The sequence below is a fragment of the Pseudoliparis swirei genome, chromosome 16, assembly GCF_029220125.1.
Source record: "Pseudoliparis swirei isolate HS2019 ecotype Mariana Trench chromosome 16, NWPU_hadal_v1, whole genome shotgun sequence".
NCBI lineage: Eukaryota > Metazoa > Chordata > Actinopteri > Perciformes > Liparidae > Pseudoliparis > Pseudoliparis swirei.
The window spans coordinates 17070103-17082350 of NC_079403.1; the positions used below are offsets into that span (position 1 = coordinate 17070103).

Sequence of the window (12248 nt, forward strand, 5' to 3'; positions counted from 1 at the left end):
ATGGAACACAAGTGGAATAAATGCAACACTATTTGAATAAATTGAACAATAGTGGGACAACAATGGGACAATAAATGAATAAATGGAACAATAATTGAATAAAAACAATTAGTAGAACAATTACAATATACAACTAGAATGGGCACTTTGAAGACAATGAATATCACAAGATTGGGCATTGAATTATGAACATTTTGGCATTAGTAGAATGCCAATTGGACAAAATGTATCGTAATGGTAAAAAAAATTTGACCTTTCCATGACCTTGACCTTTGACCCGATTGATCCCAAAATCTAATCAAATGGTCCCCGGATAATAAACAATCATCCCACCAAATTTCATGCGATTCGGTTCAATACTTTTGAGTTCTGCGAAAGATTTTGACCTGTTCATGACCTTTGACCCGATCGATCCCAAAATCTAATCAACTGGTCCCCGGATAATAAACAATCATCCCACCAAATTGCATGCGATTCGGTTCAATACTTTTTGAGTTTTGCGAATAACACGCATACAAATAAATAAATAAATAAATAAATAAATACACGGCGATCAAAACATAACCTTCCGGCATTTTCAATGCGAAGGTAATAAATAGCTAAATGGAACAATATTTGAATAAATGGAACAATAATTAGAACAATATTTGAATAAATGGAACAATAATTGAATAAATGGAACAATACAAGAGTAAATGGAACAATAATTGAAAAAATGGAACAATAATTAGAACAATAATTAAATACTTGGAACAATAAGTAGAACAATAATTGAACAAATAGAACAATCATTGAATAAATGTAACAATCATTCAATAAATGTAACAATAATTAAATACATTCAATATTAAGTAGAACAATAATTGAAGACAATGAATACAAATTGAATAAATTGAACAGGGTTCAGGGTTTGAGGCCTTCGGGGCAGACATTGGGTTAAAGTCTGAGTTCTTACTTGTACGCTTTATAAAGCACACATCAACTAGCATCAACTAAAATGCAACATAAAGTAAACGTGTCCGTACTTAATCAAAAATAAAACATACTAGCATGGAGTAAACTTGTTCTGCAAAAAAGACACTGTGGAAAACTCCGACCTCCGAGTGTCTGGAACCCACCATGAGGCGGCTGCATGTTGAAATTGTGTCATACTTAGTGTGCCATGGCTCCTATAATTCACAGAGACACAGCATGGCACCGGGAGACAGAATATATTCTGTGGAGTTTCACCTCTCTTTCCACGTCCATTAGATTATAGCTTGCTGGCTGTGACCAGCCACTGGAGCAAATTGTCAATTATGATGTTTATTGTTGAGCACACAGTCGACTTCATGGCCTCAGGGGGAAGGGTGGCTGCTGCTGAGGAGGCATACCTCCATCCACTCCTCTCCTCACGCCTTCTTCCTCGCTTCATTCTTCCTCCAGGCTAATTTGGCGGCTGGTCTGTGTGACACCTGCCACCGAGCCAAATAGAGATAACCATTTCCCCGTGGATTTCCCCTGGGAGAGACCGGAGGAGGGAGGCCCCTTTCATATTTCTCTGGATGCTCCTGAGGGGGCCGGCGCTGTCTATGGACAGGTGGAAATGGCCCAATATCAGGGCTCATTATTTTAATTTTGTGTATTTGTAATGACAGATGTATTATTAAACATGTAATGTTCTGAATTCAAAATTGGACTCAATGAAAAAACCTATCAAAACAAGGTAAAATTACAAGATTTTGTGGTTTTATTCACATATACAGTACAAACATTCACATTTTGTTACTGAAGTGCAATTTACAGACCGTAGCAGCAATTCTTCATATACTTTAATTTACATGATAATTAGACATTTTCAGGATCTCCTTCACATCTTTGTCAACATCTTCTATACATATGTACACTATTAGATACAGTATTGCCATTCAGACATGCCTTATATTTATTGTCTCTCAAAATAAATCTGTTTTCATGGCCAACAAACCTGGTGTGACGCATGGTGTTTCCATGTCGACTGAAGTTATGCAGTGTGGGGCTGACGGTCACTGTAAACACAGGGGATGAAAAACAAACGCTGCATCTCTGTCCTGAGACACACGGACAAGATGGTCACTAAATCGGATCTGAAAGTGTAAACAACGTATCAGACAATGGGAGTTCCTGAAAACAAGGGGCGGAGATCAACATCGGCATGGCAACCAATATCTACCTAAGAGAGCTCGAAAAAGGTTAATCTGGCTATGCCTCTAACACACAGACAAGTAAACATAACCTTGTCATGATGCCTATACAGCTTTTAGAGTCACGGTGAAATGCATAATGTCTTCCTTTTTAAATGTATGTTTACCCTTTTAGATCACATCCTCTGTCTAATTGTGCACCTATATAACAAAATGCTAAATAAAAAGGGATGGATAAAAAACCCAATCATCTTTTCATCCTGTAAAACAAATCATGCGCTCACACAAGCTCGAACCAGTCAATTTAAACAACTTTTAGTTCTCTATATTTGTGACATTTCTGTATTTTTGATTCATTGAATACAAAAGGTAACGTCACATACTTCAGTGAATCCGGATTTGGCAACATCTGAATGTGAATCTGACCACATTGGTGTGTTGTTTGGTCGTTGTCATCCAACCACAGACACACGGCTGAGTTTGTGAGCGTTAAACTCAATAAATAATCAGCTAATTTCCCCCCTGAACGTTAACTTTTGACCAATAACAGAAGCTAGAGAGATGGGGTCATAAAAACAAAGAATATCACATGCATGGCTCTGCAGAGGCAGAACTTTGCTACTACTACTTAGCAATACTGGCCAATATCCGAGACCTATTAAAGACCATTGAAAACATGGGCCTAGGGAATGCGGAAGCCAGCTGCAGGTCACATGCAGGTCAAGTTCTCTCTTGTGTGCAGTCGACAATTTATTTGGTACCGGATCCTCCCTGGAGGCCTTGATGGGGCCCGAGCAGGACAGGGACACTACGACCCACAATGACCACTAGATGTCACTCTCATTACTTCAGTCTTTACCGCTGACTGAGCTGGCGGCTGGTGTGGATTCCTTTCTCGAAAATAGAAGATAATACAGCAATGACAGAAACACAGTCATGATCACAATGAATATCAATGCTATGAAATCTATGACATATGTCGAGACAGCGTGAGCTACAAATGTACGTGGGAGTGATCGGGGATGTCCGTTTTTCACCTCGCTGATTTCTCAATCTTTAATAAGTGAAGTGTGTGAAACAGGGTGGACCGCTCCGATCACAGTTAGTGAAGGTGGAGAAAAGTTTTGGAAACCCCCCTGTTCTGTCCGTGGCGGTCATGACTACAGGGAGAAAGCACAAGTCGATCAGGTCAACAAGGCCTCGCTAATGAGCCGCGACCTAAAGTCCCTGTTATTGAGGCCGATACGCCTCCATTCAGATGTACGGGAACTAACTGAGGTCAAGCAGGTCACAAGACAGAAAGAGAAAGGAAATTAAATAAAATGTATGAATGAGTATGAGAGGGAGGGGAAGAACACTCCCCTTCCCCTTCCTCCACCATCACCTCCACCTGTACTTAGGCAGGTGGTAATGGCTGTGTTTATGCACCTCCGTTCTCCTCCTCTACATGCAGTGGGTTGAGGTTGGGGGAAAAGAAAAAGAGAAGGTGTATTAACCTGTAGCCGTGTTGTGTTAACCTCCACCGCGTTTGAAAGGCAGAGGGGGAGGGGGGACGCTAGCAAAGAGAAGAGAGTGACAGAGAGGACGTAAGGAGAAATAGGTGGAGCACTGAAGAAAATGTAAAAGGAAGGAAGGGATGGGGACAAAAGGAGGAGGACATCAGGAACCAAAGGGGGAGTCAGAGATGGAGGACAAAAGATAGAAATGAGAGCGGGAAGGTGCGGCGGGCTGAATGCCATGTTGTGTCCCTCTCTTTTTCTCACTCTTTCCTTCCTCTTCCTCTATCACCCGTCACCCTGACAGGGCCGGTAATTGGACGTGGACCTCTCTCTCTTTCTCTCTCTCTTTTCTCTTTCTCTGTCTCTCTCTCCCCCCGTGGCTCGACTCCTCAGCGGGAGCCTTGGGGCCCGGAAATAGCTGATGACAAGATAGCGGCTGCCTTTCATTCCGCTCAAGGTTACCCCACCCTTCCTTGACAGCTGAAGAGGGGTGTTTAGGTGTGTGTTTGCTTAAACGTGCGTGTTTGTGCGTTTTGAAGAAGGGCAGGGAAAAGAAAGGGTCCATCTTTTTGTGTCCGTTTATTTCTTTTCAGGCCGTCCAGTTGACCTTCAGTTGCACTGGGATGAAGGTGTGAAGCAGGGTGTTGGTAAAGAGCATGGAGTCATCTTTCCCCTTGTCTTACGCACAGACAAACACACACGCACACCTACACACACACACACACACACACACACACACACACACACTCTTTCTCTCTCTCTCTCTCTCTTCCTCAGACCGACAGCATGAACTGTTCCTGCTCTGGCGGTTTCTTGACCCAGGTCCCGAGGCCCGTTTCCTGCAGAGATCTGAACCACTGCTGCTTCACTGTCTGGTAAGGACGCGCCGCCATCTTGGCGTCGCAGTACATGAGCTGGCGGTCCGCCGAGCTGAACGCGTGGATCCCCGACTGAAGAGGGCGAGCAGGCAAGGGAGAAAGAGAAGAGGACAGAGAGAGAGAGAGCAATTTTGAGTCAGATAAAAACCACACTGACACAGTCATGAAGATAGGGAGGAAAAACAACGAGAGGGGGAATAAAATCGGGCAGAAAGGCTAAAGGTTTCACGAAAGGGGGAGAGAGAAGAAGAAGAGCGAGCAAAACAAAACGAATGAGCCGGCACAAATGCATTTGGGTGGGGTTGGGAGGTGTGTGTGTGTGTGGGGGGGGGGGGGGGCTTCAACAGCTGTGTAATCTCCCCATTTAAATTTCACAAGCAATTGAACATTCTCTGTGCTTTTTGTGCATTCCTATTGTCGCGAGGGGAAAGTGTGTGTGTGTGTGAGAGAGAGAGAGAAGGGGGGAGAGCAAAAGTTTATTTTGCAGATTAGTGCGACTGCTCTTGCGTGGCCCTTATATACGGCGCGTAGGGAGCACTTAGGGTGGGGGCCTCCTCGAGTGCTTCTCCAAATAATTATGGTTTCATAGTCATTATGCTTTAACGGCCTCCATTTGGCGATGCCGGCACTGTCTGTTGCATCAAGGTTCTGGATGGAGATGAAAGTGCAGCGGGTCCGCGTGCTGACATTAAAGATCCGAGCTGCCGGCTTTCTGACGAGCCGCGTCGGGAGCAGATGTCACGGCGGCCGACGCATTTATCCACGACAGAGAGGAACCTCCACATGTTCTCCACCGAGCGCTCAGCCGCAGCCGCAGACTCAGGCTTTAATACACATGTCTGTGCTCTTAACCGAGTGGCTGTTGGCATCTCCACACTCACCGTCACGGTATCGTGTGTGTGTGTGTGTGTGTGTGTGTGCCTGTAATCCCGATGGCAAAGGATTTCATTGTGTTTTTGACAACAACTGAGTAATGCCTCCCGCTTTCCAGCAGAGGAGCGTTTACAGGGAGGAGCAAGCGGAGCAGAGAGGGGGAAAGAGACATTTATTCATATGAAAATGCAACTATTGTTCCCACTCAGATTAATTGAGTAGTACATCATAATATATATATTTTTACTAGCGAGAAAAAAGATACACTGTGGAAGGTGGTTTTTAATTAACATTTGAATTAGTAGGACATTTTCACAGAAGCTATGTCGACAAGTCATAACAAGCAAAGCACATAGTGTAATTAATGATATTAATAATGAGCCAGTGCTCTTTGTATTGTGCATGCCGGTATCCTTAAATGGAAAAGAGCTGTCATTAACGTCATACATGGGCTTTATCGCCTAGTAAAGTCAAAGACAGAAAGCCCCCCCCCCTCCCCCCTCGCAACCCCCCTGTTGATGAGACATCTTGTGGTATGGCAGACGGCTTTATATACTACAATACCCACGACCCGTACCATTGAAAGTGTATTTATTTATGTCATGAGAGCATGTCATATAATCAGCCCCTGATCAGAAGGAAGCCTTCCTCTCATATATTCTCTCCCGTCATTGAGAAATGTAGCTCCGCCCCTTCTGCCCTGACGTTACCTGGCCCGTGGATGCCCTCACTTTGCGGCAAAGTCTGTTCCAGCGGGTGAAGAGGGCGTGTTTGCAGAGACGAGAGGGTGTCCCTGAGTCCCGCCTGCGCCCCGTCGCGGTGTTGACCACCTCCAGCTGAGCGTCACCCAGCGTCCAGTTGACGCTCACGCACGAGGCCTTCCCCGGCTGCTGGTACTCCGCGGTGCTCAGCCCTACAGAGACGACGACACAGACACACTGACTTTAGCTGGCAGTAATCTCCATTACATTCAAGGTAAGCGCCCTGTTCCCAATTATATTACAATTAAAACAAAATACCTCATATACACTACCGTTCAAAAGTTTGGGGTCATCCAGACAATTTTGTGTCTTCCATGAAAACTCACTTTTATTTATCAAATGAATTGAAAATTGAATAGAAAATATAGTCAAGACATTGACAAGGTTAGAAATAATGATTAATATTTGAAGTATTAATTTTGTTCTTCAAACTTCAAGCTCAAAGGAAGGCCAGTTGTATAGCTTATATCACCAGCATAACTGTTTTCAGCTGTGCTAACATAATTGCACAAGGGTTTTCTAATCAGACATTAGTCTTCTAAGGCGATTAGCAAACACAATGTACCATTAGAACACTGGAGTGATAGTTGATGGAAATGGGCCTCTAGACACCTCTGGAGATATTTCATTAGAAACCAGACGTTTCCACCTAGAATAGTCATTTACCACATTAACAATGTATAGTGTGTATTTTTGATTAATGTTATCTTTATTGAAAAAACAGTGCTTTTCTTTGAAAAATAAAGACATATCTAAGTGACCCCAAACTTTTGAACGGTAGTGTAAGTGTTTCAAAATGTAATGCACATACATTTTGAGAACATTTTGTTCCGTCAAACCTCCACTTGGTTGTTTTCTATCACCTTCCTTCAGCCTCTCCCTGAGGCTAAGGGAAGACTTCAAGTGTTTGCCAAGTCCACCTGGGCCTGGAAGTGCATGGCTGTCGGTGCGAAGCTTTCTTATACCCGCGGAGAGCGGGGGAGGGCTATGAAGCATATAAGCAACATGTCCCGGCCGTTGTGCGAATGCTTGTCGGCTCCTGAGTCCCGGCGGGTCACAGCGTTTGAGTTTTACCAGCTACAAACATTATCTTCAGTCAAGAAGACGGAGCCTCCACTGGACTGTCTGTCTCTCAGTGCCTCCCTCTCCAGCCTCTCTCTCTCTGGAATAATTAGCCTCGCTATCAAAGCACGCAAAGGGCTCAGCCGCGGAAAGAGAAAGAGAGGTAGAGGTAGAGGGAAAGTGGAGGTGACTGTCACATCAGGTTCCATAGAGAATTATCTGTCTGCATCGAGAACGCAGGTGTTGCCAGAGGTGTGCGGAATGACGCCGAGGAAACGGAGCTGACAACACGGTGAGAAACAGAATTTTTTTTCATCTTCAGGAGACAACTTCACTGCTTCATTAAGCCAGTTTACCAACATATTCTGAATAAGGAAAATGAAGAACTTGTGATTTCGTATTTGAAGTTTCAGAAAACACTCGACTGAAGGGCCTGAGGCAGCAGAAGAGGCTGAACACATCTAGGGGATGGAGTGAGGAAACCGGCCTCCATCCAAAGCCACTCCCACCTTTCTTACATTGTGGGCGAATGAAATGATGAGAAGGCGAGCTGCTTCCAGGAGTTAAGCAACGCTAAAGCAGCTTGTCATTGAACTCTTGGCATGCAAATAAGGCTATTTTTAAAAACTATTTATAATAATATTAATGAGAAGAAATGACTTCCAGGGAAAGAGCAACATGCTCATCTGTTTGCCAGGATAGATATAAATAGGTAATAGTGGAGCTAACATGTAGCTTCTGGGTATCTGCTTGAACACTGTATTCACTCCAAATCTGTAAAAGTGTCTTCAGAAAGGAATCGCAGTCTGGAATTTCCCCATCACTTCCAACCCAGTTATTCATTATATTTTGACATTTGAAAGGTACCTCTGCAGAAAACCAGCAGACAGATTCTGTGCGACGGGTGAACAACAGCTGCCTCTGATCTCACCGTCTGACAGACAGCTTGTTATATCGTACAATACTCGATGTACAATTCCACATGCCTGCAGATCATCTCCCTGCTTGCCACACTCATTTCCCCGTCTTCACTCTTCCATTCACCGATCTCAGCTCTTCTTTTCTGGAGCTCCTTGGAGTCGGAATGAATTGCCTGCCACGGTAACAATCCTCCAAGTCTCTTATTACCCATCTCTTCTCTCTTGTGGAGACGCACCTCTTTGAACAAAAGACGCCCCTATCCATCCTGCCTCTTCCCTTTCTCTCACTCCATTCATGGCTCATTTCATCCCTTCAATGGACTTGACTCCTCTGTTTCTGTAATAGCCAATTTGATTTTTTTCCCCTCAATGAAGACTTGATCAATGTATCTTCTGAGAAGTGTTTGTCCAACATGAAAGAGGCAGAATTAGAGCCTTTGATTATGGATTCATAACGGTACAGTACACAAGCCCGCCGGAGCTTTATACGTGAGGCTTCTGTGGAGCCACTGTAATGCCTGTGTGTGTATGTGGACACATTGCATCCACTCTGCGGTACTAAAGCACGTGAGATGTGACTGCGGCTTCATTCACACAAATATGTTTGTGTTTTGAAACAGGGTTCTTTCAATGAAAACCATCTACGTCCACACGGCTGTTTCAGCATCGCTTTCAAAAAGATGTCCGTCCACACTGACCGCCCAGAGACGACGATCACATGACTGGGCATACGGGGGATGGTGTAAACAGGAAGTAGACTAGTATTATAGTACTCTAATAATAAAAAGGTCATGCTTGCTCTTTATGCTCACAGACAAATATCGTGAGAATTTTTATTTTTCAAACTCAGTTAAAAAGGCTGCAGGTCTTCCTCTCTCTCTCTCTCACATCAGTTACTTTAAAATGAACACTTCAAAGTTTTCTCGATTATGGGTCAATTAATTTTGTCTCACTCGTATCCCCTCGGTTTCGTTGTTGTGTCAGGTTCTTGTGACTAGGGATGGGTATCGTTTGGGTTTTTTCCGATACCGGTGCTAAACCGGTACTTCTAAAACGATACCGGTGCCTAAGCGGTGCCTGAACCGATACTTTTTTTTTTAAAACGCACAATGAGGACATTAAAAACCTCTTTGGCCATATTCCCTGTAGAAGCCGTTATCATGGAGCACTGACACACAACGGATATCAGACTGTTAACATACACAATATATGTTCTCCATTATATGACGTGCTATGTATTGTCATGTGCAGACTTTATAGGGTTAATCCTGTCACTGTTTTGATGGGCAAAGAGAGCAACCAATCAGAGGTACTGAAGATGACACGTGACAAATAAAGTTTAGCTTCTGACAGCGAGAGTTACACTGAAACAAAGTGACGCCCCACGGTCTTTATTCCTCCGTCATTATATTCCCGGTAACACCGGGTATACAGCCGGGACCGCTGCACATCAACACATCTGCTAGCAGACTGTCACGCTCGTAGCTAGCGCTAGCTACGAGCTAGTTTAAGCATGGTTATAATGGCTAATTTATTATTTCTTGGCCTACTTTTATGAATGCAAGACTTGCAATCAACGATACGGTACTAATCTGAGTTAAGGCTGCTCGTCATCATCGGTCTCCACGTGTTCAGGGGGACCGGTGACGGTCTCCCCATCGCGTCCAGCTTGACGCTGGTGTGCTCGACACGGGTTCACTAGTCACACACGGCGCAGCCTCCGCTGTCAGAGTTAAATATGAGAGGCTATCGTGACCTGCTGACAGGGCGGAGTCACCTGAGAAGTTCACAACAATAGTTTTTTTCAATTTCAATCGGCTCAGGCACCGGAAAGAAGCACCGAAATGTGCGTTGCGTTTCGGTCCGGGTAATACCGGTTGTATTGGAACCGGTACCATATTGGCACCGGGTTTCGGTACCCAACCCTACTTGTGACGGGGTGAGGCTCAGGCGCAGAGAGACAGGCTGGACGCAATATAAATAATTTTAAAAAGCACTTTAATGAGGCAAAACAGTTTCCAAAAAAACAAGGTCCAAAAGGGGCAGGCAGAGAATCCAGATTCGGGGTAGGCAGGGTCGAACAGGCAGAACCAGGAACACGGACAGGACGACGGGAAAAAGAGACGGAACTAGAGACGACAATCCGACAGCAGAAAGACTGACACAATATATAGGGGGGGAACAGGTGTACGACATCAGACAGTAACGAGACTAGAGTGGAGGGAATTAAACAATTAAGACAGAGAAGACACAGAGGAGACATAGGAGACACGGAACACAGGAGAAACAGAACAGGGTGTTACATGTTGTCTGTTCTCACCCTCGTATCTGAAGTCCCTATTAAATGCTACAGATGCTTTTGTTCCTTTACAGTTTCTTTGTTAACTTCACAATAGTTGTGCAGAATAAAATAAGCATAAATAAGAACGAGAAAGTCCTCCGTTTTGTGTCCATTGCCCTCCTCAAAGCCGCCAACCATGACTTCACGTCCGGTCCGTAGGATTGATACTGCTCGCTAATTGCTCCAATAACAGCTGGCGAGCTGTACATGGAGATGGAGGAGTGTGGATGTAGCCTGACAGGCTGCTATTCACCATCTACACCACTTACCTACCCACAACTGCTACAATAATTCACACATGCATTCAATATTTATGCTATTTACTTTCTGGGTCTGATGCATGCATTATGGCAGTACCACATTACTTTGTAACATGCCCAAGGTTTTCAGTAATGAGTCGTATGAGGGGGTTACAATTTGAAATTGTGACATGTGAACAAAGAAAGGTGTAGCTGGGAAACAAGCATGCAATGAACCGCACAACAGTATATTCATTGTTTCCTGTGTCTACTGTTTTACAGATTCTTCTTAACCCGAAAACAGCAGAGCCCTGCCACAGCGGGGGAAGTGAGCGGCAGGACGAGAGTGAAGGACAAGCCGGCCCATCGATGGGTTTGGCCCTCGGGGTTCAGGTGTAGCTGCTTTGTCTGAGCCTGATAAGACCGGGCCCTGCGATCCCCGGGAATTTCCTCTGGGGGTGTTTCTTTTAAATAACCCTATACACAATAGGCAGGCAGCTCATCAGAGCCAATGAAAAGACAGAGCAGGAGATGAGAGGTGGTGGTGGTGGAGGCACAAGCAGAGACATCTGAATGCAACTGAAGATCTCTCTCTCTCTCTCTGTCTCTCTCTCTGTGTGTGTGTCTGTGTCTGTGTGTGTCCGAGCTTCCATCAGATAAGGGCTGCGATTACATTGATTTGGGGTAGGTGCCATCTCCACTGTCGGTCCACCCTTCACCCTTCAACAGGCTGCCATGGGTGCGTGACTGAAAACACACATCATTGTGAGGTGCGTTCGAGGCCACCTCAGTTTTGAGTAAAGAGGACGTCTGGTAGAGGGTAGAGGTAGAGGGGCCTCCACAAAAAAAAAACTCGACACTTAGATGTAAAGGACATCTATTCTGGAAGAAAATAAGCTATATAGTCATTAAAATAATGATGTACTTACTGCATGGCTTACTATAGTTAGAATGAATAACGTAATATCATAAGTAAGTATGATTGGTAAACAAATGGATCGTAGCTGAGCACAAGTCTCCAAATATGAACTGCAACTCGTAATATCTGAAACCCAAAACTCAAATGACTCCATTCAGAGAGCTATTGAAGAGATCATGAGATATGCTCGCTGAGGTCGTGGCCGGAAGATTCAATGATAAATGTGTCCCAACTATCATCAACAGAGGACAATTCAGAACATTTATCAATCTTGATGAGGATAGGCCTCACAGAATACTCATCCTCATGGCACCCTATTACCCGGAGCGCAGCCCCGCAATGCAAAGAGCTCCGATGCCCTTCAAGAGGCACACTTGAAGGCTGATAAAAGTAGAGACATGGCGAGTGTATCAGACGCTGGAGACTCAAACACATGGAGAGCACAGGAGAAAAAGGGAGCACATGACATCATGCTAATTCATTTACTTCTTTCTCTTATTTTGCACCTCCACTTAGTTAATGAGATCAGAACCGCTTAATAATACTAATAATAATGTCCTCTCGTTGTGTATGTCATACATGCCGCTTCACAGG

General features: G+C 44.4%; 1 protein-coding gene across 1 annotated transcript in view; it reads right to left on the bottom strand.

Annotated features, from left to right (window-relative positions):
• Positions 1 to 4403: 4403 nt before the first annotated feature.
• The window catches only part of adarb2 (adenosine deaminase RNA specific B2 (inactive)), a 168515-nt gene continuing 160670 nt past the window's right edge, over positions 4404 to 12248 (bottom strand). The window contains exons 9-10 of the mRNA XM_056434423.1: positions 6144 to 6325; positions 4404 to 4611 (exon numbers count right to left, since the gene is read on the bottom strand). Coding sequence (XP_056290398.1) covers positions 4435 to 4611; positions 6144 to 6325 — 359 coding nt within the window. The 3' untranslated portion in view covers positions 4404 to 4434. The remainder of the gene's footprint in view (positions 4612 to 6143; positions 6326 to 12248) is intronic.